The sequence below is a fragment of the Clinocottus analis genome, unplaced genomic scaffold, assembly GCF_023055335.1.
Source record: "Clinocottus analis isolate CAN_PGR_092001 unplaced genomic scaffold, fCliAna1.0.p SCAF_16, whole genome shotgun sequence".
NCBI classification, from domain to species: Eukaryota; Metazoa; Chordata; class Actinopteri; order Perciformes; family Cottidae; genus Clinocottus; species Clinocottus analis.
This window is the reverse complement of record NW_027175887.1, coordinates 9,745,431-9,773,164: the sequence shown is the minus strand read 5'-3', so window position 1 is coordinate 9,773,164 and position 27,734 is coordinate 9,745,431. Positions and strand designations below refer to the sequence as shown.

The 27,734-nt window shown below is 43.0% G+C and overlaps 1 protein-coding gene across 3 annotated transcripts; it reads left to right on the top strand.

Annotated features, from left to right (window-relative positions):
- Positions 1-1,167: 1,167 nt before the first annotated feature.
- Positions 1,168-27,220, top strand: LOC137786607 (ubiquitin carboxyl-terminal hydrolase 22). Of its 3 annotated transcripts, XM_068578598.1 has the most exons (14): positions 1,168-1,680; positions 2,586-2,618; positions 14,456-14,588; positions 16,241-16,354; positions 16,439-16,540; positions 17,791-17,957; positions 19,491-19,650; positions 20,225-20,330; positions 21,500-21,658; positions 22,644-22,770; positions 23,573-23,664; positions 24,125-24,187; positions 25,838-25,987; positions 26,074-27,220. In XM_068578598.1, exons 1-14 carry the CDS (start codon positions 1,561-1,563, stop codon positions 26,114-26,116), a joined length of 1,569 nt encoding a protein of 522 aa, XP_068434699.1. In that variant the 5' UTR covers positions 1,168-1,560; the 3' UTR covers positions 26,117-27,220. The 3 variants fall into 3 exon arrangements, with proteins under 3 accessions (XP_068434699.1, XP_068434700.1, XP_068434701.1); XM_068578599.1 differs by lacking the exon at positions 2,586-2,618; XM_068578600.1 differs by lacking the exons at positions 1,168-1,680; positions 2,586-2,618 and adding an exon at positions 7,451-7,512.
- Positions 27,221-27,734: the final 514 nt, after the last annotated feature.

Here is a 27,734-nt window from a genome sequence, read left to right as displayed (position 1 = left end):
AGGCCGAAAAAGCCTCTTTTTTTATATCTTGGGTAGTGGTACTGCGAAGAATATGAAGAATAAACAGGTGAGCTGCTTGCCCTGGGTCATCTTCCTTTCCTGATGCAGAATTTACACCATTACAACTACCTCCACGACCTTCAGCATACCTGCCAGAGATGAACAACATTCCCACTTGTGTACAAGGTCCATTAACCATAATACAAGTTGACAAAAAATGATTACACGTCTGTAAATCTTCATTGGGAATTGTCCCATTAGAATTACTTTGCAACACATAAAGACCATTCAGTAGTGCCTAATTACTATTGTGTTAATACAGTCTGTACCGCAGTAGGAATATTATTGTTGAATGTAGACTTTTAGTATAAATGTTTTTTCTTTTGTATTAACACAAGTAAAACAATAATCCTACTAGATAAGGAACAAAATCTGCCAAACTGAATTTGAGTGTGTCAGGGCTTTGGGATTGTGTCTTTAAAAACTTTTTTTTTTAACATGATCCGTGGTTTTCTGAGCATCAGCCCTGCAAGTCAATCACAGCTGAGATCCCATTTGGTTTGTGATTTTGGGCTATACATAATAAATTGAATTGAATCGCCTGTATTCATGGCACCGAGTTGCTTTAGATCCGTGACTATAAACACACACCATACAACCACTAGGTGGTAGGCTTTAATTGGCGATAGCAACGGGTTGGACGTTTACTATTATAAATAAGGACATGGGCTTTTTGCTGATGTTCAGATTTCAAATATGTAGGCATCGTTTTGATTCTTTAGATGTCACATAGTCAACTACATTGCAGTCATAAACTGATCATATGCATCCGTGAGACAGTGCAAGCATCTCGCACATCAATCAACAATGACTGACATTAAAAAGGAGCAATAACAGATGAGTTTGAAGGGTGTGTGTGTGTGTGTGTGTGTGTCGGGAAGGACACCTTTCAGAATAACGTTGTTGTAAATGTCCCATATATAGATTTGATTGGTAGGTGTTTTTTTCTTCTTCACTATAACGTCATCGATGGATTAAAAATACAACAATCACCCAAACGGAACACATTGGGATGAAAACCAAGCACACCCAACGTGCGCGAGAGCCGACGTGGTGACGCAACGTCTTTGTGTAGGCAAATCACGGCGCACGCTGGGCGGGCATTGTGAAGCTGTAGCGGAGCGTTAGCAGGCTAACTAGAGAAAGAAAGCTAACTAATCGAGAGAGTGGAAGTGGAGCTAACGTTTAAGAAGGAGAAGAAGAAGAAAAAAGGGGCAACTGTCAATACAGCGAGCGGAGCATCATTTTTTTTTGTGAAGTGATAATTCCGTGAGGTGACCACATGAGCAGATGTGTTGCTAGTTAATCGCAGCCCGTGTTTTGTCAGATGCCCGGGGAGCATTTTTGGATACTACATCGATTGTCCCATTTCCAAACGGAAACCATTTCTGGACAGACAGTTCGTGCTAGCTAAGCTAGCTAGCTAAGTGAACCCATCCAGGAGACGTTTCATTGTCACCCAAAAAAAAAGAAAAACCCAAACTGAATGTTTTGTCTGTCATGAGTCCGGCCGGGTGCTCCCATGTGAACGGTTATAAGGTGGACAATTGGAAACAAAATCTTCGAGTCATATACCAATGCTTTGTTTGGAGTGGTACTGCTGAGACCAGGAGACGCAAGGTAAAAACACACAGGAACCGCAACGTTTACCTTCGGACACACACGTGAAATAATGTGAATGTGGCACGGACAGACACGGACCTGGCGTGCGAATAATGCCCCACAAGGAGTACAATCACCGACAGTCTCAGTGAAGCTGTAGTCTTGCAGCAGTAATGCAGCTAAACAAGGGCTAGCCCGCTAACATTAGGTTATCACCGGTGTGTTAGCTAGCGCGACTGGCGGCTCCTTTTTGCTCTTTGAACAGCAACCTTCACGTCCTTCGTATCAGCCCAACGAAACTGTTATTCAAGCGTTTTCGCTTTGAGTCAATCGGTAAGGGTTATTTGCTTGGCGGTTCTGTTTTGGTAGATGCTGAACAGCTAGCTTAGCGTGTGGCTAAACTTAGGGGAGTTGTGGCCATGAGCTAACGTTACCACACCAAATGGACCCATTGTGGCTCTCCACACGCGCATATTGGGTCCACAGATTAGCGGCTCTGTCTCCTAAGCATCCCAGGAAAGTGTGTTTTTGTTTTTCTTCTGCACTGGTCATTCCCCTACGACTTTGGATGCTGGAACGTCAGCTGATTACTTAATTGTCAATTTCTTTTTGGGCTTATCCCACACCTGCTCGGCCCACACAGCTCCGAATAGCTCCATACAATGTGATGTCATCACCGGACTGTTGCAGTTTCTTTCACTTTGTCACCCTTTCATTCCTCTTTTTGCAAACATAAACTTGTGTTTTTTTTCTTCTTTCGTGTGCCACAATGTTCCTTTCAGGAAATACATTACAGCTTAATTTGTTTTATAGATTAACACAATTGTAGGTTGCCTGACTGTTATAAATATATATATACATATTTTTTTAATCCATGCTTCACTTAAACATGTCATACATTTTATGTCGTTGTGATAAAATAGGTGCTTCAGAGTGATGCAGGATGGACAGAGCTGGTGAGTTGAATTATCCCCTCCTCATCTTCACTGACATACTGTAGTTCAGAAGAATACGAACTGGCTTGCTTTCTCCCTCCTTGCTCATCTTTCTGTGCGCCTCGGTGCCTTTGTCATTTAATGCACTGAATATTAAATGTAAACCTATGTAGTGGAATAATTCAGCCCCATCCCTGAACCTGCTGTGATACACAGTCACAGCCAGTGAGAGTGCTGGGTGGAATGGTGGACTATGTTCAGAACAGCCAAAATCACAGCTCAGTTACATTGCAGGCATGTTAAAGCAAATAGGAGCGCAAAATGGTCGATTGCCCTTTTTGTTTTTACAGTGTTGTAGTGTCGAGCTTTTGGTTGTCTTTATGACTATTTTTTTTTTACACTGATGTACATCAGGGTTAAAGTGTGCTTGAGAGCATCTGCACATTTATGAGACAGTCCTAAAAAGTTAAAAAGGCAGTCTAGTAGGTGACACAGCAACAGCTTAACCAGCATTTTTAATTAATTTTAACATTTACTTTTTTTAGTTTATCTTATACATTCTTCCTATTGGGAATGCAATCAACGGGAGCTCAGTCAGTCTTTAATGAAAATAAGACTGGCCATGGGTGCTTTCTATTGCTCACTTCTGAGCAATTCACACTGGTCTGCCCAACCTGTTAGCTTTTGCAAACCTTGCCAGTTGCTTACTCCTGGGAGAATTTCACTCTCTCTGCACCATCCCCCTCAGCCTTTTTGCCAAGATAACCAGTACCAAATCTAGTACTTTATCACAAGCCACCACTTTTTCTTCTAATCTTTACCTCTCCCAAAAACTATAATTTTGAGAGAAACACTATGTTAGTGGTATAGTAAAAATTCACTTAGATGTTCTACCATGCTGCATGAATAAAAGTATATTGTCAAAGTCTTCAACGTTAGATGGCATTTAAAGTCGATTTTGCATTGTAAATATATAGTTGCTCTGTTGTGAGCAGGTTTCGGTACACTTTAAAGCCGTCATTGGTAGTTTCAGACTGGATTGTATAGTAGTTTTATGCGCTTTTCGACTCCTGCATCAGTCCATGTCATCTGTCACTGCAGTTTTTAATTCTTCAAAATGAGCACCACCTACTTTCTCTAGCATGCCACTGCGTCACAGTACATCTGTGGCCTTGGCTTTTTGAATTAACTATAGGCATTGAAAACATTGCTGTTTAATATAGAACTTTATCAAATAGTAAACTTTTAGATGCATTATATATTTAACATTTTAGCTGTAATATCAGTGAAGAGAGGACAAGCCTCTGTTGTTGTTCCTACATTTTAGAAATGCTGGCAAGTGTATATTATCTTAGTATAATCTCATATTCATTCTCTGATTTTGAAATACGAGCAGTGGCTGCACAGATGTTTACAATTAAAGTTGATTGACAAATAGCATTAAGCGACTGGTACAGGAGTGGCTCCTGAATAAAGTGTTGCCTATTGGACCTTACAAGTCCGAGCCTTGTGCTGCAAACCCCCTTTCACCAAGGCTTTTTACCACGGAGCTACTCTAACATGCAGTGCAGGTGTAGTGCTGCTCTAGTGGTACACAGGCAGTGCAGTCTGTCATTGTGTTCAGCTCTGAATTGTGAGCCTGAAGACAAGGTGCCTTGTATCATAACATCTTGTTAGCTTGACATTATTAAATAAAAATAAAAATCCTGAACTCTGAACGTTGGCATGGTCGATGAAACAAACCTCATCACTGTACTGCTTACTATGTATTCATATTTCAATAGTACAATAATGGCAAACACACTGCAAGTCATACAAGAGGCACCTTCTGCATAGAAGGAAGTTGAAAGACCTTGCCATTTGGAGACTGATGAATGGAAAAGATGTGTTTTTACATTGTATTCAGACTTGGTTTGATTAGCAAGTGTCTTTTATCCTGAATTACCGTTTTTCACTTCCCTTTTTTCCTTTTCCTGTAGTCTGTACTCTGCAGCCTCCCTGCAAGCTGTCATCCTCTCTACCTTAAGCTAAAATCAATTCCCAGGCTATGTGCAGGAACATTAGTGGAAAATCTGTCACCTGCTTTGCATGCACAATCTGAAACCCACATGGGTGAAATAAATGGTAGAATGAGTGCCAGAGACAGGAGTTTGCAGAGATGACATCACAACCCAGTGTGGCTTGGGATCTGCCATCCTTAATTACTGCACGTTAATTAATAAGAATTCTTTTGGGATGTTGATCCTCGATGAAATGCCCTGTTAGCTTAGGTTGTGCATGTGGGTTAACGCTAACACAGAGTATGAGAGCGTGCACTCTGGAACTGGAAGTGGTGGCCGTAAATTATAGATTTAACTTGCTGACAAATTTGATATTGTTGTAGATTACTCGTGTCTGCTGTCCTTTTTGTAAACATTTCTCAATGTATGTGACACAAATGTTCCATGGAAAAAAACAATTAAATCAAGATTGAGCATTGTATAAAAGATGCCCCATGTAGGGAGATGGCAAGAATTCACATGTATGCAATACTGTTTTCTCTTAATTTTTAATGAATGTCAAATCTTTCATAATTTTCTTCTGTGCATTTGTGCTTCATTATATTCTGTTCTGGTCGAGGTGTGCTTCGTGCCATATAGCCAGAGGGGCTACACCCACCGTAGCCTGTCAGTTTGTGTCACGTTACAAAAATCGACTCCATTTCAGATTGCAGAGGAGAAACTATTGTTCTGATCTATCCTCTGCTATCTTCCTGGTACCTTGTTTTATTCCCTGTCTCTTCATGTATTAATTTTAATTTATTTAACCGTGTTGTGAGTCTATATTTAAATCTAGTGAGCAATGGTTTGTGTACAGAACATGTGCCTTAGCGTGTCTTTGTCTCCAACGATCCCTTGTTTCCTCTCTTAATATAGATTCATGTTACCCCGTGTTGCCCCGTGCCAGTAAAGCAGACTTGCACAGAAGGATGTCAGCACAGCGTGGAGATAAAAAACCTGTCGTTGCTTTTAACAGTTGAATTCATTCCTCTTAGGCCCAACTCCAGTCATATTCATAATTTATAGTTGGTGAATGACGATGGTGGTGGAGGCCTACAGTGAATATTTATGAAGGTTATGTATTTTGTGTCCTGCTCCACCCAGCAAAATATACTCTATTTTCTATCTATACGAGGAGGCTCTATGTCTACTAAAACACTGTTGCCATAAAGGAATCTGCTATGCAGTTAAACCAGAGCTATTATCTTAGGTTGAGTGGATATTGGATGAGATGAAAGCAGGGTGGGTGGGGTTGATGGGAATTTACAACCATAACTTCTTTGAAGAATTTGCTGTCACTTTGATTAAAAGAGTAAGGGTTGTGATTAAAGAGCTGACTGAAGTCAGCTTTTTTTATCTTCTATTTTTGATAAATCATATATGATCAGAGGAACCACAACCACCCCCCCCCCCCTTCCCCACTAGTGCATCTCCCGATTCTGCTTGTGATGAGGGAAGATGAGACAGAAATCATTAGAGAGATGTTGCTGAGAATTTCAGAGGTATGAAAATTGATATATTTCTCAAGGATGACACATTTACTTCTTTCTGTCATTCTTTTCTCCCTCTTGTTCTTTCTCTTCTCTCTCTCTCTCACACACACACACACACACACACACACACACACACACACACACACACACACACACACACACACACACACACACACACACACAAAGACAAAATGCACTGAGGCACGACCAATCCCAGAGAGCGGCTGATTCCTGTGCTGTGAGCAGATCTCTTTGTCGGATCAGTCTCTATCACATCACAAGCCTGCTTTCTGACTCATCAGCATACGTTTGTAGCATCAGGATCTATTCCTCTTGCCTCTTCATAGCCCTCGCTTGTTCCTCTTCTGTGCTCACTCCCACGCTTTTGCTTCCTCCTTTTCCCTTTCTGGCCTTTTGCTTCTTTTTTTTTTTCAAAGCTAGTTCAGCTCACAACTCTCCTTTTTATTATTCAATTAAATGTGTGCAATACTTGTATTGTTTATATTATACTATCAGAATCAGAACCAATTATTGCAATAACCATGAACATTTAACTATAATATCTATCTATCTATCTAGTCAAAAAGATATATCTATAGATAATACAAAATGAAAGTATACAAATGTATATATAACAAGTAGAGATGCAACAAGTAAAAAACGAACAAATGATAATAGTAAAGTGCAAGGAATGAGGTTATTGATTGTGTCAAAGTGACAGGTGAAGGCTAAAGTGTATAGTTTTGCAATAATTTTAAGATTACTTTAAATATAATGTTGTTAAACTTGGAAAAATATATACTTTTTCATTCAGTGGTTTTCCTGTGACTTCCGAGGATCCTTTTGAAATTCATAGCAAATCTTCCCTCTTCCCCCTCCTTCCTTTTCCCTTTTCCCTCTGCCTCGTAGAAAACACTCAGTGGGTTTGGTGATGTCAGTCATGGACTTCTGGTCGCCTTCCAGCCCTATGTCTTCCATGTCTGTGTGCTCTCTGTCACTCCCAGGTCTCGTCTAATGTGGCTTTCAGTCTGTCAGTCTTTCTGGCTGTGGCTCAGTGAGTCAGATGAAACAAATGGCACAAGGTCTTTCACCTCCTCCCTTAGTAATGGGCCTGGTGTGTCACCTTGTGCTGACCCCTTTGCATGCTATTGCCTCCCAATGTTTCAGCCTCAGATAATCTAGCCTCCCATAGATATTCAGCATCTTCTTGAATAGTTTCAACTGAAGGAATTGTGATGTACTTAAGTCTAGGTCATTTTACTGACTATGCTGGATGTGCTCTGCTACAATGCTTTCATCCTCTTTTTATTTTCGATCAGATATGCTAAAGAAGGCCAGAAGATGCAACACTGACGAAAGTGAAATTGGTGAAAAAGGAGGATGGTGGGTTCTGCTTGAGACCTATTAATTAACGCTGTTGAACGTGGAGAAAAGAATCATGAATAAAAATGTGTTTACATTTTAAAGTTGGTTATTAAAGTTATAGTATGTTCAAAGACCACATATGCCTATGGGTGCTTAAGGAGTAGTCATACATTTTAAAATATAGCTGCCTAAGGAAGAGCATGACTTTGCGTTTTGATTAAGCTCCTCTCGGTGTTAGCTGCATCCAGCACTCCCCTCAGCCCCTCCTTGCTAGACAAATTCACTTTGACTGATTTTCGGCCTCTGACCATTTCACGTCTTTGCCCTCCCTTCAACTGGAGACAGAACTTCTCATTTGACTGTCCAACCGGCTTTGGAAAGACATCACTGCTACAAAGCGGGCTGGTCATAGCCTGAGCCAGCCAATGAGGCTGCTGTTCAGCCCTCACATACTACCACCATCTGGCTAATGAGCTGTCAATCACTCCCCAGGGGCCGGCCAAGCCCAAAAACCAAGAGGCAATCATTCCCTTCTAGTGTGGACACTCAATTATTCTCTATTGTTAAAACCTTCGGTCCGAGTGACAACTTTTCTCGGAACAAGGCATTTTGTGTGAAAATAGTTCTCTGTCTTTGTGAAAACGGCGAAGCTTTTGGCATTAGACTCTTGCAAGGTAACTTCTTCCTCAAGTCTGCTCTAATATGTTATCACTTTTGAGTACACTGCAGTTGCACCAATAGCCCCATGTGCCTCTTTCCGCAGTGCTCATAGATTTTCCTTCAGGTAACGTTCAAGGCTCTGTGCGTCCTAATTGGTGCTATGGGGATGAGGAAGGAATCAACATGATGTGTAGCGATTTGAGTCCAAGGGGACCAGTCCAATCAGTCACAATTACGGATTCTCTTCGATGTGTGTTTTCTTTTTGTGGCACATGGTGGTTGTGGGCATCTGGTAGCTGCAGGGTTTGACAAGTGATCAGGCACCCTTTTGTTAAGCTGAAGCTGAACTGTTAGCCATCTGTGCAGACAAACACACTGCCGGCTGCAGGATCCTCCCGCTTACTGTCCATGTTTGTCAATGTTTTTTCCTATTTTTTTGCAGCCTTGGTCAGTCTACATACTGGTCAATTGGATAAATATTGCCTTGATACTATTTTGTGACTCCTTTTTATAAGGCAGTAGTTTGTATTCCACTAGTCCCGCTCTAAATATTTGTATATAGGCACAAATAGTCAGTCTCTGACCAACTGATTGTTTCACTCCATAATACAGCTCCATCTCTGTGCTGTAGTAAGTGGAAAGCTTTCTGCTGCCTTCTATGTTGTTCTCCAACACTCTCTGAAAATCAAGGACGCACAGCCTATTTCCCTAGTAGAGTGATCTTAATGAGATTGACACATGTACGCCTTTTGTAGATCCATCCCATGTGCTGCAAGCCATGCTTTATCACGCCAACCTACACTACTTGCAGAAACCCCTGAGAAGTAGTCAACATTTTTTTTTTCCCATCATGTATAGAGTATCTCAGTTTAGTTCCACTCCATTCTCATTTCATCAAAAAAAATAAAAAATCTTCCTGCGCACGGCAAGAAGCTAGACTCCCATCGACAGAATTTAGCTCTAATGTTCTTATAGCTGTGTCTGACAGTATGAGGCCAAACTGCACACCAACAATCCCTCATCTCTCCCTTAGCTTGGATTCATTTAAACAAGGTGGGAATACATTTTCACGCAAATGCCATACAACAAGCCATCGCCAACAGACGTTACAATGAGCTGATGGAGGACGGAAGTGAAAAGAGAATAGAGCGAGATTGGTATTGTGTGGGTCCCTTGGGCTGCTTACAGAGACTGCATGTTACAGGCCAGGCATTGTCATGAGGGGATAGTGGGATGTGAGGCTGCCAAAGCACTGACAGGCTGCAGCCCCACGGGGTCAGTCGACAGCACGGTTGTGGACCATCACCATCAGTCGCGCCCCCCCCCCCCCCCTTCCCCTACTTCCTTTGGCTTGTTCACATTAGTCATGAGAATCAAAAAGGACTGTGTACGTATGCGTGTGTGTCTAAGTACTCGTAGCCAATGTCTACCAATTTATGTGTATAAGCTCAACAAGAGATTCTGTGTGTATTTCAATGAATATTATAGTGTTGTATGCATGTCAGCGATTGTTAATTCTGTTGTAGTATAGGCATGTTTTTGTGGCATGGACAGGCGTATGTATGTATGAGTGTGAGGCAGCTTGGTGACTCACTGCTCTCACATAGCCATGCTCCCTACCCCGTATTGACTCTCTCTCCCCTCCCCGGTCTGTTCTTTGCAGCAGCAGCAGTGTGCTGAGTAGAGCCAGACCTTTGTCCACATCATAATTGTCTTCGTCATTTTCTCTCCTCAGTTACAGCTCATCACATTACTTGCTCTGTTTGAGAATGTGAATGCATTAACCTTAACATTGAGCTAGGAATAAGGCAGTCGGATTAAATGAATGCAGGAGGAGATGAAGAAGCTGAGTATTGGTATTCCTTTATATAGATGTGTATAGAATTAGATCTTGAACATTGGACAATCCAAGCTGTAATTGTGGGATCCCGGTCATTGTAAGTTGAAGGCCGCTCAGCGGACCCACAAAGCATGTAATGCTATCTTATCCTCATGTTAAACATGTATTGGATACCTTTTCATCCAGCTAATGCCTCTCTGCACCTGTTCTCCCATCAATCAGCAGCTTTGTACATTAGTGGGTAATTCTCCTGGACATGGATCCCAGCCTAACTTGCCTCAAAGAGCACATCCCAGATGGGAAATGCAGCCTAGTGCAGCACAAACTTGAGCTTGCTACCTGTCTGACACTTGTTCCAGTCATCTGAGCCAGCGGCTGATCAATAGCTGATCTAATGGAACATTAAATGCCCTGGGTGCAGAGAAAGGCAGGACTGCTGACACTGATGAGCAGACAGCCTGTGAACCATGGTGAGAGGGAGAGATTACAGAGAAGCCAAGGGGGTGCTGGAGCAGAGATAGATTTTCTGCCCGCTAAAGGGGTATTGAGGCAAGGGAGGGGGAGGGCAAGGCGTGGCATTGGCAGGGTTTCTTGTTTTTGACTTGGAGTCCTGGTGCAATGGAGGTGGAGTCGGGATTAACAACAACAACCCTGCCTCTGTAAGATCGGCTCAAAGAGGGAACTCAAACTATACTTAGCAATTCAGTTGACGTCGGATGTGTTTCACAATGTTTTGCTCGTACATGTAGGGTTTCGTTTAGATTCTGAAAACACTCCTGCTACACACTCTATGCTTTTTCTTTTCTCATTGCATTTCAATAACACCACCTCTACTGTAAAAGTTCAAAGATCCAGCTGTAGATGTTGTCAGTTTTTAGTGACAGTCAGCACTTGTTTTCTTTCCTTTCCATCACTCACCATACATCCCTTTTGGTAAAGCATCATCCGCTAATTTGGGTATCCTTTCTCTTTCCCAGCCATCAAAGCTGGCTGGCTAAAAGGTCCAATATGAAAAAATAAACAGAGCTTAGTGTCTGCGACCCTGAATATCCCCTCTACTGCTATGTCATCACAAACCAACCCACGCCTTCTAATGTGCAGCCAAAACACAGACTGGACAGACCAGTTGTGCGGCCCATCTCTGCAGCACTGCATAGTAGCACATTTTATGTATCACGCATGTCCATGGCTACCATGATAATACTTCTGGTACCCTCTGTCAAGATCCATAGAAATAGATGCAACTAGAGAGATTTGCTTGGGACTGTTATTTCAATTTTGCACCCACCGTTTCCTTCCACTCTCAACAAAAGCTATTCCTGATTTGCAGAGATTCAGATCTTTCCCACTGCAGAATATATTATTGTTAGTCACTTTACTTGAATTAATGTACATAGCTACTCATAGGGTTTTTATTTGTCAAAATTTAGAATGTAGTCCCAATTTGCTACATAGGAAAGACAACGAACAACAACAACAAAACTATATTATAGATGGAGGCTGGAGGATGAAGTAAGAAGTCTCACAGCCAGAGAAAAGGAGCTGTTTTGAAGTCTGGTTGTTCAGCAGTTGATACTTCAGTATCTCCAGATGGCAGCAGGGTGAACAGGTTGTGGCTGAGGTGGGTTTTGTCTGTTAATATCCCATGAGGTCTTTGCAGGCTTCTCTTCTCACCAATATCACTCATTCTCAGTTGGTGGGTGCACATTTTGATTGTGATTTCTGTTTCCCAGGAACTTAAAGCCGGTAACTTGCTCCACCTCATCTCCAGTGATGTGGACACGGGTGTGCGTCTTTGCCACCTTTTATTTAAAATCAACAATCAGCTCCTTAGTTTTATTGTTTAGCAGTAGGTGCTCTGACCACCACTCTGCAAGGTTGTTGATTTCCTTTGTCTTGGTGCTGTTTGTAATCTGTAAACTTCACTACATAGTTCTCTTTATGTTTGGGTAGCAGTCGTGGGTGTACAGCGTGAACAAGAGGGTGCTGAGCACACAGCCCTAAGGGGCTCCGGTGTTCAACACAAGAGTGAAGGAGGTTTTGCTGCCAATCCGATCCGCCCGCAGTCTATTTGTGAGGAAGTCTAATAACCAGTTCCAGAGTAATCAAGCCCAGAGTGCTAAGTTTGCCTATCAGTTTCATGGGGGAGATTGTGTTGAAGGATGAGCCGAAATCAACAATCAACATTATGATGTAGGTGTTATTTTCCAGAAGAGTGGAGAGCAGTGGAGACAGCATCGCATGTGGATCTGTTGACTCTGTATGCAAACGGGTGAGGGCCCAGGCTGGCTTAGATGTTGTTTTTGATGTACTAAAGAAGTGCAATAGCTTGATTCGGGATGTTATGATGAAGACACGTTTCTGTGAAGATGTGTGCACAACAGACTCAGTTCTTCCGTTGCTGGGTCAGTCTTATTTTCCAGCAAACAGACCTTAGCTAGGAGCAAGCTTGGTGGTGGAATAATCTTATGTCTACACTGTTTAGTCCTTTCCCCTACTCTATTCCTTTTTTTTCTGGGTTGATCACGCCGCTTCCAATAATGTTTTGTTTTCGGCCGGTCTGGCTGAGTGGCATCTGCATCTGCTGCCATTGCAAAGATTGCACAAAAGCAAACTTTAGTCAGATAACCGTTGTTTTAAAATACAAAAGCCATTATTATTACGTTATGTTCTACTAAACAGCTATTCTTTGCATTTCGTAATCATTCCCATTGTATATATCGTTCTCTGTTACGTGCCAACCAGAGAGAAGGAAGTGAAACTGACTGGCACAACCGGCTTTATTCCTCCGCAACAATACGCTTTAATGTTGTTCATGTGGTGCCAGGTTATTCTATTATGTCTCTAATCAAAAGATATCAATAGGCTGACAATACTGGACAGGGCCTTTTGAGTTTCTGTCCAATAGCTTAAGCAATGTGTGTAGGAGTGTGCGAGTCTCTCTTTCGAGCTAGTTTCACAGAACCAGAAACAAAAAAACAGCTAAATCTTTCCAGCCAATAGTTTCCTTTTCATTTTGTTTCTCTTCACCTTTGCTTTCCACCTACTTTCCCTCTGTCTTCTCTCTCCAGTATGAGTGGGCGACTCATTGCGGCATGGTCTGCACCCTGTCGGGCTTTGATTGGATCGTCTTGCCTCTCTTAGTCAATTTCACTTTCTCAAAGCAGGTTTTGTGTTGCCATGCTTTCACGAACATTACCAACATGACTGTATAGTGAAAGCATTGAGTATAATCACTGCTGAAAGATTTAACATTTGTCGACATAATAATTGGTTCAAAAATGATTTAGTTAAATGTCAAACTTGCATGCTGTACATTTTGTGCGGGGTCAGAAGTTAAATGAAATTGGGAATATTCCTCGTTCTACTTTTTAAAATCTTTAAATGCTTGTTCAGACAGTGTCATCTATTACAGCTCCACTGCAGTTAAAGCACCATGCAGCCTGTAAGCAGGTCTACAGCCATGCAGCTTGTATGTCTGAGAGGCCTTTGGTATGTTACTGCAATTATTAGCATGACTGGTATTTTACAATGAAACCTGGTAAATCAGAGGGGATTAAGATTATGTTTTAAATATAGGATAACTTAGTCGGCCGTGGTTTAAGTCCTTCATAATGCACTTATTAGGTATTCTTTTTCTGCCGAGAATTTGCTTCTCTTCACCATGGTTACACTTGTCAACCACATGGTGTTCCGTTAATCTTACCATATTTTGGTCACTGATTAAATGCCAACAATCCTTCTCTGTTCTCCCCCTTCTCAGAGTTGTTTCAAAACGTTTAGTATGTATGTATGTATGTATGTATGTATGTATGTATGTATGTATGTATGTATGTATGTATGTATGTATGTGTGTTTATATTTATTTATTTATTTATTAGTGAAACCACCACCAAATCTCTGAATTGTGCATTCGACCTGGGCTCCTGTGCAGCTGATATAGGGCACATTTTCTCTGCAGGTTTTCAATGGATGTCAGACGTTCTAATGTCCGGTTACCTTTTGCAGCTGCAGTCAAACCAATTACACACCCTCCAGCTGCTGTTAGTGTGTGCTTCAAACTGATTTTGCTTGCCTTCTCCGGTCTGCCTGCCAAGCAGCAAATCCCATCATGCACTGCATGTGTTAGAGAGCAAAGGATTCAGTGAGGAAATATGTTGTTATTCAACTGCAAAGAATTTGTCAACAGGCCCAGCAATCTTTAGTCCGTCTCTTCATATCTGGTCTATTCAAGCATCTTGTCCTCCAAAGTGTTTGTGTGACTGACTGAAAGATGGTAATCTGATGCAGCTAGCAGGGAGTTCCTCTCAGTCTGCCTCCACCACTCTGCAGTTTAGCTCATGACTCTGTCCTGCTGCAGAGACACCACACTGACCGTCATCTCCTTTTTTTCCCCTGTCAATTCTTCCCCCATATCTCCCTTCCCCAACCCCACTTCTACTTTGGGTCTTTCTTTCCTAGGCCAAGTCGTGTATCTGTCACATGTGTGGAGCCCACCTGAACCGACTCCACTCGTGTCTCTACTGCGTCTTCTTCGGCTGCTTTACGAAGAAACACATCCACGAGCACGCAAAAAACAAGAGACACAATCTAGGTAAGCCACACACTCCCTCAACCATTTAAGAAATAATTTTGGAGCTAATTTTAATTGCTTTGAAGTTTTAATTGAAACCACAAATTGCATATGATAATGCTCTATATTCAAAATGAAATCAAACAGTGCTAAAATGATAGGAGATCAATTATATCAATATACGTATAGTCCCTCCTTTCCTTATGTCCAAGGCCCCGTCCCATCACATCAGTCCTCACATTCACATTCACCCGTGTGGCTCACTGCAGCATCAGCTATTATCAGCAAAGGATTACAGCATTACTTTGGCCAACTTCCTCCTCTGAGCAGACAGGGAGCCTAAAACTCACTCTCACCGCAGCACATTACCATTCTGGTGGGGAGCGCCTTAGCCAGTCAAATGTCATGAGTTTAAGTTTGTACTCTGCCTTCCATATGGCAGCAAGGGACTATGGTAGACATTGCTAATCCACAGCTACCAAAAAGCCCAGCTCCAATCCTACATGCCCATTATGCTAAATAAGATAATGACACTAATGAGCAAGATTTTGATATCACCTCTACAAGGACACCTTAATATAGACACCAGGAAGAGCGGATGGTGGCATGGTAGCTCTTTGAATGGCTTTAATTGATTTAATGCATTTCAACAGTGTGGTTGCACACAGACACCCCTGGTGCACGGCCACAGTGTTAATTACCTTTGAGCTTTCCACAAGTGCCTCTCTGACACTGGCGCTCTGTTCGTCTCCACCTCATCAAATTAATCCAAACTCCCTGTCTGCTCTAGTGCAAGAAAGCAAGCTCCTTTTGAAGGACTCTTTTATTATTTTTTATTTTATGCATCTCCTTTTCCTAACAACCTCACTCCTTAGGAATCATTTCATATCTTTTTTTCTTTTTCCTGTCCTTTTTGTTACCTTGTCATAGCTACATCATTCACTTCTAATTTTCTTCCACCCCCATGTCCTTCTTTGCTCCCATCTTTCGCTCAAGTGAGCATGATCTATATTTCTCTCTGTATCTTGTGCAGCACTTTATCGTCTGTGTCTTCTTCCTCTCGTTGCCACTCGAGTCTCATTTTTCTCTTCTAATTGGGCTGCTGTTGTCAAGAGAGGAGCGTCCATTGTGGTCATGCTTTAGCAGAGAAAAGAAACATGACATGGAAAGACAAAATTTAAAAAAATAAAAATGTCTTTTATTTCTTTGTATGTTGTCGTCACACACTTGGCACAGTGACGACAATATAACATGCACCATCTTTCTATATGATGTGTTCGCTCACGTCTCAGTGTGTGTAGCACCGAAGACGGAACGATGTCCAGTTCGCAAAGAATAGGTTGTCACGGCAACAGAGCTGCGCTATTGTTGTCGTGGAGTTTCACAATGGAAGAGGCAATGTTAGTTGACAGCCCAGGTGAGGCGCGAGGGGCGGGGGACAAATGCACCCATTCCATTACTACGATCTTCATATCTCTTATAATTGCTAATTGCAAGAAATGAGCCATTGCAGTGGAAAACGTTCGGCGGGTGAAGTGCTTGTCTTGAGGCTGGCTGTGCTGGCGAGGTTGTACTGAACTGTAAATAAAACCCATTGCGTCTTACTGTGGTGGAAAATCTATTTGTAATTATACTGCAATCTCTCCTTCTCCTTCCCTCCCTTCTGCTACCAGCGATAGACCTATTATACGGCGGAATATATTGTTTTGTGTGTCAAGACTACATATACGACAAAGACATGGAGCAGATTGCCAAAGAAGAACAGAGGAAAGCCTGGAAGTTGCAAGGTAAAGCATTCCGTTTTCTCTCCGATAACTTAATGCAGCTTTTGAAACGAGGCCGTCACATTTAGCATTTTCTTGAATCCACAGGCATTGGGGAGAAATACACAACATGGGAGCCAACCAAGAGGGAGCTAGAATTATTACGACACAATCCAAAGCGGAGGAAAATCACTACGAACTGCACCATAGGTAAGCAATGGGCTGCAATGTTTAGCCTGCTCTGCTTTTGATCCCGAGACCTGCTTGTGTGTCTCCACATGCTCCTATAGCGTAAGTGTGCCCAAAGTCAACAGCCCCACAGGCAGTGCACTATAAGAGACACAACAACACAGTGTTTCCTCGCTAAGGCTGTACATGCACACCACAGGAACATGAAGGTGTTATGACTCCACAGGGACATAATGTTGCGGGATTGTTCATCTGTCCGGTCTATTGTTGTTGGTGTGATACCTCAGGTATGCCCGAGAGGAAATTCATTCAAATCTGGCTGAACCAACCACCAAGACTCGATACTTCCATTTGATAGTTGAAGATCACTGCGATCACAAAACATGTTTTTTTGCCCATAACTCAAGAATGAATGTGCTAATCATGACAATTTTACACATGAATTGAATAGACAGACGTGTAAACAGCAACTTGAGTGGTTGACGGAGGCACGCAACCGAGAGGCGGTATAATTCACTGGACTCTTTTCTTAGTGATTTGTTTCTTTCATGGCTTTGTTTCTTTCTCTGTTGTGTCTGATTTTGAACATGTGCTTTTGCTGGTTGTATCTGTCCCTCTGCCCACTGTCTCCTGCCATCCTTCCCCCCTTATTTTATTATAGAGCTTGGTTCGCTGCCCCAATTGGGCAGTAGACTTGGTGTGTTTATGTGTGTGAGCGCACAGCAAGACCAGTCTGAAGTATTAAAGCGCTCAATTGGATTTGACCCAACACCCTGCTGGTTTTCACCTGTTCTACTGGCCATCACTGCAAGACTTTAGCTTTCTTTTTTTTCTCTCTAAATGAATCCATTCACAGCTTCGGGGTCTGTTCCAGGATATACACAGTTTTGCTGGCAGACCTGACCCAACACCATATTCTTGTTTTTATATGTTTAATAACTCTTTCGGCATATTGAGATGTGGTTCCATCATGAAGTCGCAAATCATGCTGCCAATTGTTTTTGGGATTAAATTGATTTGAACAGTTTGCATAAACAATACAAAATGGTTTATATCAATACTACATGTGGTTCTTTTGCTACCAATTCAGCAATGCTCTCATTTTGATGGTTTCTAACGAGTAAATTGAGCAGTCCAGTGAAACAGACAGGGTCCTTGGTGGGGATTAATTTCCCTCCGTTGGCAGCAGCATGAATCAGAGGCACTGTCATGTTTAATCTTTGTTGCCATGCGTCTCTCATGCTGTTCTTTGTCTTTTTTTTGTCTTGCAGGTTTACGAGGGTTAATAAACCTGGGCAACACATGTTTCATGAACTGCATTGTTCAGGCCCTAACACACACGCCGCTGCTGCGAGACTTCTTTCTCTCCGACAGACACAAGTGCGAGATGCAATCAAACTCCTGTCTGGTGTGTGAGATGTCGCAGCTCTTTCAAGAGGTATGGTGCACAGTTTCTATGTCTGAATTTGTTACATAGGTGTGTTAAATCCCACAAAGAAAAGAACGTCATATTTTGGTTAAAACTGAGGCTATAAAATCTTTTCCTTTTTTTCTTCTTCACAGCCATGTAATACAAAATGTTCTCTCGCAGTGTAACCCACTGCAGAGGGCTGAGTCACTGTTCAGCTCTTTTGTCAAGTCCAAAGAGGGAAGCAGAGAGGGAAAATATTGCCTGAAACAAATGTACAGAGCCACATGCAAATGAATAAGCAGGAAGCCGTAATTATATATTTTATTTAACCTCCTAAGTCGATGCGAATAATGTTGCACAGCGATTTATAGCCTCTTAATCCTTGTTTTTTGAATGCAAAAGTTTGGCATTTTACATCCAACAAACTCATTGGCCCTTGACATTATGTAATATCTGCCTGGGCTTCTCCCACACGGCATCGCTTTTTGTTCTTACACCCTCTCACTTCCCAGTATATATTGGCCCACAGATGGCAAGTGGTGCAATATTGAGTTGAATCATCACCGACTTCCACAACACGTACACAGAGCCTTTCCTCGTCGCTGAACCATTTAGCTACATAACACATGAAGGAGGTAATCGATCACTTCTATCACCAATTCAGCTGGAAATTCGGGATCAGTCATACAACAAAATCCCATGTTGTTCTACCTCCTTGCCTTGTCTCCAACTCTCTAATTTCAATGCTTACTTCCATCCATCCCCTGCCGTGATTCTATTTCAACCCACCTCCATATCGTCATCAAAAGCCGACGTCTTCTGACTCTGCAGACACGCAGAGTCTCTGAGCTTTTTAGATGCGAAAGTGAGAGGTGTGGCCCCGGCCTGCTTTGATCAGCCACTCTCTCCTCTCTCCAGTTTCCTCCTCTTCTTGTAGCATCGTTTGTTTGTCAACCACCTTCAAACTGCCGAAAAGGAGTTCAAAGGAGACTTCAGCGTGGCATGTTTTCCAACCCCTCACAGCTCAATCAGATTTCCGACAGCGCTGTGGAGAATATAGCGAATTGTGTGCACCCTCTGCGTGTCAAGACATGAGGGCCCTCTCTGGCATTAATGAGCTCTGGTTGGAACTTCATGGTAGCGTTTGCACCCTAATAACTCATGCGCTCTGCTCATCTCTGACCTGGATTGTCACTCACTCAAATTCCCATGGCAACACAAAGACTCTGCATCCATTTACAGATGAATGTTTTTACTCCAAACACTCCTGTTTTCCAACCAGTTCCTCCCCCTCTTGCACATCACACCTCTCTACAGATATGCTGTTCAGCGACATATTCATTCATATCTGACGAGGCATTTAGAAGGTAGCTGCTCAAGGAGTCAGAAAATCACCTTGAGTGACAGCGCCCATGTGTTATGCTTCAGCAATGAATTATAGATTACGGCGTGCGATGTCGCTATGAGGTTGCCACCGAGGTGATAAAATATAAATCCCCTGGTAAACACCTGGAAAAATAGGCTAACCACCCACTCCTCATCTTTCTTCCCTGCTCTCAGTTCTACTCGGGCCACCGTTCGCCCCACATTCCCTTCCGGCTGCTGCACCTGGTGTGGACTCACGCGCGTCACCTCGCAGGCTACGAGCAGCAAGACGCCCATGAGTTCCTCATCGCAGCATTGGATGTACTACACAGGCACTGCAAAGGGGACACCATCAGTAAGCCATACAGACAATCAATATGGCATTCCCAGTGTGTGTACGGCATTTATATTAAAAAACTAGTGTGTTGTCTTTAAATAGAGTAAGATTGGAGGGTTTACTTTTTTTTTTTCTTTCTTGAATTAAAAAAAGTCGGACTGAGTGGGGAAACGCAGCTAAGAGCAGTGTCCGTTGAAATTGAGAGGAGTGTGTCTGGGCCACCTACTGCCTCTGATCCGGCATGTGGAGTTGCACCTTAGATCTTCGCGCAGAGCACAGTGCCTTACTTCACTGGAAGCATACTGAAGGAGACTGGCAATGGTGGGTACCAAAGGGACAGGAAGCAAGCAGTGTGAGGAATGTCAATAGGCCCTGCTGCAGTGCAATGACAGGCTGACTCACCCACAGACCTTGCAGTAAGGTTTCCTTCGATTATCTAGAATCCAGAGAGTTGTGAAGTAGCAGAGAGGTTCAGCTGCAGGGGAACGGTAAAGTGAGAAAGAGGGCCAGACAGAGTCCTTCAGAGGTGCTAAACAGGTTGCAGGTGTTATCTGTGTGGCTATTTATACTTTCTGCTCTTTGCGGTCCACAGGAGACGACAATGGGAAGAAGGCCAACAATCCAAACCACTGTAACTGCATCATTGACCAAATCTTCACTGGGGGCCTGCAATCAGACGTCACCTGTCAGGTTTGCCAGTAAGTTTGTGGGTCTGCAATTTTAAAAAGTGTAAAGAAGTGATCACCGAAATAAAGTCCCATCTCAGAGGTTTCCTTTTCCTTTCTCCTTGCCATTAACTTGATGGAACATCACCACCTGCACCCCTCCTTCCTCTTTCCCTATATTTACTCACTCATCCATCTAGCCGCGTAGTCGTCTGATTGCGTAGTCACCCCTCACCGCTGGCCTGATCGATGTGGACGTCACCTGTCCACCCAAAGTGGGTGAACCACTGGTTGTGTCCTCTCCACTGCTCTTATTTAAAGGCCCCCGTCCCTGCAGAACTGCTGTAAGGGGGGTTGTCTAGACAGCAGCACAATCCGAGCGCTGCCTGCCTGCCCCCTAGAGCTGTCCTGTCACATTAACACTAACACGCTGCACTGAACTGCAAAGCACCTAGCCCTGACTCGCAGGCAAGCCGAGCCCAGATCTGTGCCATGCTACCTGCCTCCTCAGTGAAAAGAGAGACTGCTGATGCAGAGCTAGTGATGCTGCCTTGAGTATCATTCTTCTGTAAATTGAACTCCTCTGTAATCATTAAACTGGTCTCCTGTTACCACAGATTACTTATGGGTAAGCCTGAAGCAACAGAAAGGCATCCCACAGGCTTTTTCAACAAAACATGAAACCATAATGGTTCCATATATTCCTGCTTGGTCACCCGTCATAAATACATGCCTACTTGCCTTAATAGCCACCTGCTGGTACCACAGGGTGTCGCAGCATCATGACTCATCTAATCAAGTGATAATGTGCCACACTGTGTGTATATATTTGTGTGTATTGCATACATTGTACACTGAAAGCCTCCATTTTGCCAGGGTGCAGTCCATCACAGCCATCGGGGTTATAATACAAATTCCTTTGGTAAAGCCAATTCTCTCTGATGTAACACTTCATTGAATTGCAAATGGACCTAGAAGAGCAGTGTGTATATTATGCACATGCACACACTCAATCTTCCAGCAGGCTTGAACAAAAACATGATCAGAATTTACAAAGCCTGTGTGAATTTAAGCTTGCGTGTATTGCCATCTATGTCATCATCCTTTCATCATGACCTGTAATAAATGACACACAAACCTACACACAATCACACACTGTTTATTCAACCGAACTCTCTTCTCTTTTTTTTCTCTCTCTCCAGCGGGGTTTCCACAACGATAGATCCATTCTGGGACATCAGTCTGGACCTTCCTGGCTCGTCCACACCTTTCTGGCCGCTCAGCCCTGGAGGGGATGGCAGCACCGTCAATGGAGAGAGCCACCTGTCAGGCTCCACCACGCTCACAGACTGCCTCCGCAGGTACCACTTCAGTCTCGTCTGACAAAAGACAGATTGTCTTTTTTTTTTCTCTGTCGGGTTTCTCTCCCCCCCCCCCCCCCCTATATCTGAACAAAACTAATTCCCCTGTCATGTAGGTTGTAGAATATTCAATAATGAAAAATCTGAGACGCTTCTATGACGGTCAGTTGCCTTACAGCAGTACGGCTAGCTGTTTTCTTCTATGCTGATGCAGAACAACAGCGTATTAAAACCTTAGCAGATTTATGTTCATAACACATGGAAAAGAAAGATGGCACTGTCACTTTCTCCTTTTTCCAATAGGATTATTGTCCTTCATCCCGTTTGCCTCCTTTCCAAATTCATGGGTATCAATCGTCTCCAAATAAATTGTATTCATCCCTCCACTTGTCTAAGGGGTTACATGTGGTGTCTGCTCAGGCGCAGCAACCCTGTTATCACAGGATCTCATCTTCCACCAGGTTGGCAGATGTGACCTCTCGTATCTCCTCCACTGCCTCTTCATTCTTGCAATTTCTTTTCCTCCTTATCTTATTTCATTCCCTCTCCTCTGCACCTAATTCCTTTCCCCGTGTGCCCTCACCCTCTACCTCCTCGTAGTCGTATCATCCTCCCCCTTTTTCTCTCGGCTCCTTTCCTTCTGACTTTTTTTTTTACTGCAGCACCTCACACACCCCTAGTTGCTGCAGCAAGTCTCTTAAAGGTACAGCACTGGTTGGTGCTGTTGCCGTGGTGATATTACCAGCAGGGGTCTGGGTTGGGTGGGCTGACATGCAGAGCGGCTGCACCAAAACTCTGCAGGCAGACTTTGCACGCACCCTCCTACATTTACAGACTAACTTGACTAGAAGCAGCTGTTGCGGGCTGCAAAAGGGTTTATGTAACATCACCATAGTAGTTGGCTTCCTTTTTCTTTTTGTGTGTGCCAGTTTTCACTTCCTTTCACCTCTTCTTCTCTTTCACGCCAACCCCCTCCCCTCTGCAGGTTTACGCGACCCGAGCATCTAGGAAGCAGTGCCAAAATCAAGTGCGGCGGTTGCCATAGTTACCAGGAGTCCACCAAACAGCTGACGATGAAGAAGCTCCCCATCGTGGCGTGTTTCCATCTCAAAGTGAGTCCTCCCATGACGACGTGCTGTCAATTGTCATCGGTTACGTTATCTGTCACCGAGCTGACAATTTAAATATTTAAGCGAACATTGAGCTTTTCATTTTTGTCTAATTGTGTCATCACTCCAGAACAGCAGATATATCATGTAAATATTGTCATGTGATGCGACTTCAACGATCATCCAAATGGAACACTACATTTTTTTAAAGAACTTTATTCTATCCTTTTTAATAACTAAATTGTTATGTTTTGCAATGTATATAAAATGCCAAACTATATGACCCATCCTGTGTGTGTATGCAGCCGTGTATCCGATTTAGGCAAAGTTCAGATTTTGCAGAGACAAAGCTGTCGGGTGGAGTGCTTGTGCGTCGGTGTGTTCATGATTCGATTCGGTTGTTGGTGCATTACAGTCTACTGTGCAGCTCTTTCACCGAGCGTCCCAGGACACCTCTGACTTCAATGACTTGTACAGTCCTCATTTGTTCATGTTTTATTAATCACAACAGTATTGGATGGGACTATAATGTATTTATGATATTCATAGGAAAAGGCTGCCAGAAGATTGTCTCAGATCAATCCAAGTCCTGCGATTATCTTGTTGTGAATCAGTAAATGTGACATCCAGGGTGGAACGCAAGCGTTTTCACTTTTCACTTGCTTTGTTTTATTTTGTGTGTCTTGTGATGATGATGCCTGTTATTTATAAATGTGTCCTCTCCCCTCCCCCCATTCTCTCTCTCCTTTTCATGTTTCTGCCCCTTCCCCCTCTCTCGCCCTCCTCCCTCTCTGGCCAACTCCAGCGGTTTGAGCACTCTGCTAAACTGCGGAGAAAGATCACTACATATGTTTCCTTCCCCCTAGAGTTGGACATGACGCCCTTCATGGCATCAAGGTAAGCCTGGAGTGGCCATCGTAGCTTTTCTCCCCCCGATAGTGAATCTGGTCCTGCCAGTCTTCACATCCAGATACATTTCTTTAAAAAAAATAAAACCTGCATCAGCCTCTTTAAATGTGTTATTACATTTACTGTGAATACACTTTACATTATGTGTAGTCAAAATAAATGCACACTTCTGCGTATTTGACAAAACAGCATTATGAATTGCTCCCTGAGATATATTTTGATGTAAGTAAAGCATTCAGGAGCAGTATTGCCCCACCCTTGCCTAAGCATCCATTCAGCTCTGTTCAGAGACAGTCAAACCATTTGAGGCACAAGCAGGGAAGAAATCTGCTTTCACAGAAAGATCATTCTGCCACCTAGTGGATTTATGTGCCAGTGTAGCACGTTTACACATACATGCAACTTAAGAAATGTTAATGTCTCGCTATTCTGTTTCTGTCTCCCACAGTAAAGAGAGCAGAATGAACGGGCAGTATCAACAGACCGTCGACGTATTAAACAACGACAATAAGTAAGTACCTTGGAAAGCATGCGCTTCAGCAAATTGATTTAATAACAGTTGCTTTGCGGCAGCACTGACATCATAGGAGAACATCTTTCCACTCGCAGCACATGCTAATGACCTGAAGCATCTGGCTGTGACTTCTCCCACATTAAATCAATTTGAAGCCAATTAAAAGCAGCTTAGTTTTCCTCATCCATGAAAGTTACAATAGCTTCAATTTTCCAGGATAGTCACATGGAATGTGTCTTAATACCACTGAAGGGTTCCTTGTAGTCAAGAGTCAGTGTGCAAGACTCTTCGATGATGCCTCTAGTGCACAAGAAAGAGTTTACGGTGAATAAAGGCGCCCTTGTATGTGGAGGATAATGGTGTTTATTAGATATTTGAATTAAAGGTGCGATGTGTACGATGTAGCTCCAAACAAACAGCGGCCAGCATTCCACCTCGAGGCTTGCAAACCTGTCACCGTTGGCCAATCCAAAAAAAAGTCACGACTTGATTCCCACTGATTCGATGCACAAGAAGCAGATCGAGCGCAAATGAAACGGACCTTAAGTTCGCAGTTAGTTGTCGCAACTTCTTCTCGCTCTCCTCTTGGCAAAGTAGAGTCCTGAGGCCTGTCTCACGAAGCTGGGTTAACATACCCAGGGTTTCCCTCAGTTATCCAGCTGCACTTAACCAGATGTCCGCGGTCTCACTTTTTGGTCTCACGAAGCCGGTTATCAACTTGTCAAGTCAACCCAGGGGTGTCTCATCTAGATCGGTGCACATAAAAGGGGCGGAGTTAACTCCGTTTGACCAAGAAACCGCCGAGAGCAACGTATTTTATAACGGAGGAGCAAATTACGATCTTAAGAATGTATGAAAAATATAGAGAAAGAATACAAGCAAAACACATAAAGCAACACTACTGCAGCAGCCAGAAGCCGCAAGGAATCGTGGCAACAAAAAAAAACCCAGTGATTCTGTTAATGCGTAAATTACTCTGATTGTAATATTAAATCACCGTCTCAAATGTATGTTGTTATTTTTTATTACCTTTTCGTTCCTCAACGGGATTCTGTAGAAATGGGCAGGTCATTTTTCCAGGACAATGATTGGTCAGTCGGCATCTTTTATCCCCGCTGAGATCTTATCCGGGAACTTAACCTGCTCAGGAGCAGGTTAGGCGTTCAGCGTAAGTTACCGGGGCAACGTACCCCGCTAAGAAGTGAACCAGCTTTGTGAGACGGAAACCCCGGAGTTAATCCAGAAGTTACCTCGCTAAGCGGAAATCCAGCTTCGTGAGACAGGCCTGTGGTTGCAGGGAGGACGAAACTGAAAATACAAGTTGTTTTCTTGTTTGTGCCACTTTGGATTTAATCCATCAAACAACCTGTAAAAACAGACACGGACCACGTGCCTTCACCAGCTCTCGGGGCTGCTCGACAGCTGGACTGCAATTAGCACGTTAGCATGCTTATATTAATTTGTCTCTGCAACAAAATACATAGATCTTTGCATCATGTCAACGCTAACCTCTTCACTTTCTGTTACTAATACTTTTTTTTATTGTTTTAAATTAAAACCCTGGACTGATGTTACACATTGCAACTTTTAAAAGCGAAGTCGGACAACAGAACGGAGACAATTTCACGTCTCTTGGTCTTTTCCCAGGTATTCCTTGTTCGCTGTGGTCAACCACCAAGGCACATTAGAGAGTGGCCACTACACCAGCTTCATCCGCCAGCACAAAGACCAGTGGTTCAAATGTGATGACGCCATAATCACCAAGGCCAGCATTAAGGATGTACTCGATAGCGAAGGGTAAGAATAGAAACGAGACATCAGCAGCTCTACAATGACGTACAGGATGAAATCTCAATCAGATGTTTGACTTTTCCTCCCCTCAGGTATCTCTTATTCTACCATAAACAGTTCCTTGAGTACGAGTAGTCTTCGTGACCGCTGACCATGAAGAACCACTGCTTCTAATGAGAGTCAAGGGCCTGGGGAACAGGATGACACACAAACACACAAACCTACCTGAAACTCTTTGACTACCAGTCTTTGCTCCTCCAGCTCTTGGAGGACAACAATAAAAAGACATGTGAAATCATGCAACCGTACAAAAGAAGAAGAAAAAAAAAGAAAGGAAAAAAAAAAAACACACAAAAAACAAGCACTGAGCTACTTCTTGGCATCTACTTGACAAAACTGAATGAAGAGGAGAGATGGAGGAAGAGTCGGCCGGTGACAGTTCCAGGCTTGGGCAGAGGAAAGAGGCCACACCCCCTCACTCTCTCTCCCTTCCCTCACCTGCTGCAGGGGCGTCTGAGTGGGACTTACTGTCATGTTGATTGGGCACAGCTGGAGTTTTCTTACAGTATTCTGACCACAGACACACACACACACACTCGCGCGCCCTCCATTTCTCTCCCATGGTGCTCTTGTTTCAACTGACCAAGCATTTTACTTGATGGAAGACAGTTTGTTGTCATATGCATAAAGGACTGAACACACACAAAAAAAAGAACAAGAACAGAATAGTAAGAAATGTATTATGGACTGTTGCAAAGACATTTGAAAAAGTATGGTTATGATTCTTATCATTTGTGAATTTTGTTATTAAATACTGTATGAATATAGTATACATCTATTTTTTAAGAGCAAAAAAAAAAAAAAGAAACATGGGAGAGCTTAGAGAGGCTGCCTTTGCCAGTTGCTGGGGAAGTGCTGCCATGGAAACTAAGCATATTTGGACCGGAGTGTGCTCATGTTCATTATATACTGTGTTGATTGTTTTATTTTTAAGTCTGGTTGAGGGCAGGGAATATCTTTTTTATTTCTCTTTTTTTTATTTTTTTTTAAGCAACTCATTGCATTTTTGTTTACTGTTCTTTTCAGTGTCTTTTTTTTAATTTGTATTTTTCAGTACAGTCACATGTCCCTCGCTGTCCTGGTACTGGAAATGTTTTTTTGGACGTATTATACTTTCATTCTTGTGGAATTGTTGGTATAATGATGGTGATGGTTAAATTGGCTCACCTTTTTGCTGTTTATGACTTGTATGTTGAATGTGAGCTTTGGGTTTTCGTCTGGCATTCTGAAGAGAAGACTCGATGTGCGAGGTCCTATAATACATGAGAATGCTGTGGTCTCTCTCGAACACCTCGAATGCTCTGTGCAAAAAAAAAACAAAAAAAAAACAAAAAGCCCATTTAACAACACTGCATGCGACTGGGCTCTCATGATCTTATAAGATGTGAAAAATTGCCCTCAGTGATGCCTCGAAGGCCTGCTGCCCATCATGGTTTTTGTTCTGTAGTTTGGGGATGGGAAGACGGTCACGTGAGATGTATAGAGGGGAAAAACATACTGCACGTATTTGGGCGCTGTGCGACCGCAGCCCGGCTCTGAATCCATCAGCGTTAATCTTCTCCATGGCAACTGTGTGGCTGGTGTAGACCGGTGTGGTCCGTGGTGTCTTGCCTCTGCAGTGCAGTAAACCCAGTGCTCTATTCAATCAGTATGCTGTCAGACTTTAGATAATGCACATACACATCAGGGTGTT

Coding starts and splice junctions, on each gene's coding strand:
- LOC137786607 (XM_068578598.1), top strand. CDS start 1,561: ATGAGTCCGGCCGGGTGCTCCCATGTGAACGGTTATAAGGTGGACAAT. Junction 16,355..16,438: donor GAAAGCCTGGAAGTTGCAAG/GTAAAGCATTCC, acceptor TTGAATCCACAG/GCATTGGGGAGAAATACACA. Junction 19,651..20,224: donor CTGCAAAGGGGACACCATCA/GTAAGCCATACA, acceptor TGCGGTCCACAG/GAGACGACAATGGGAAGAAG.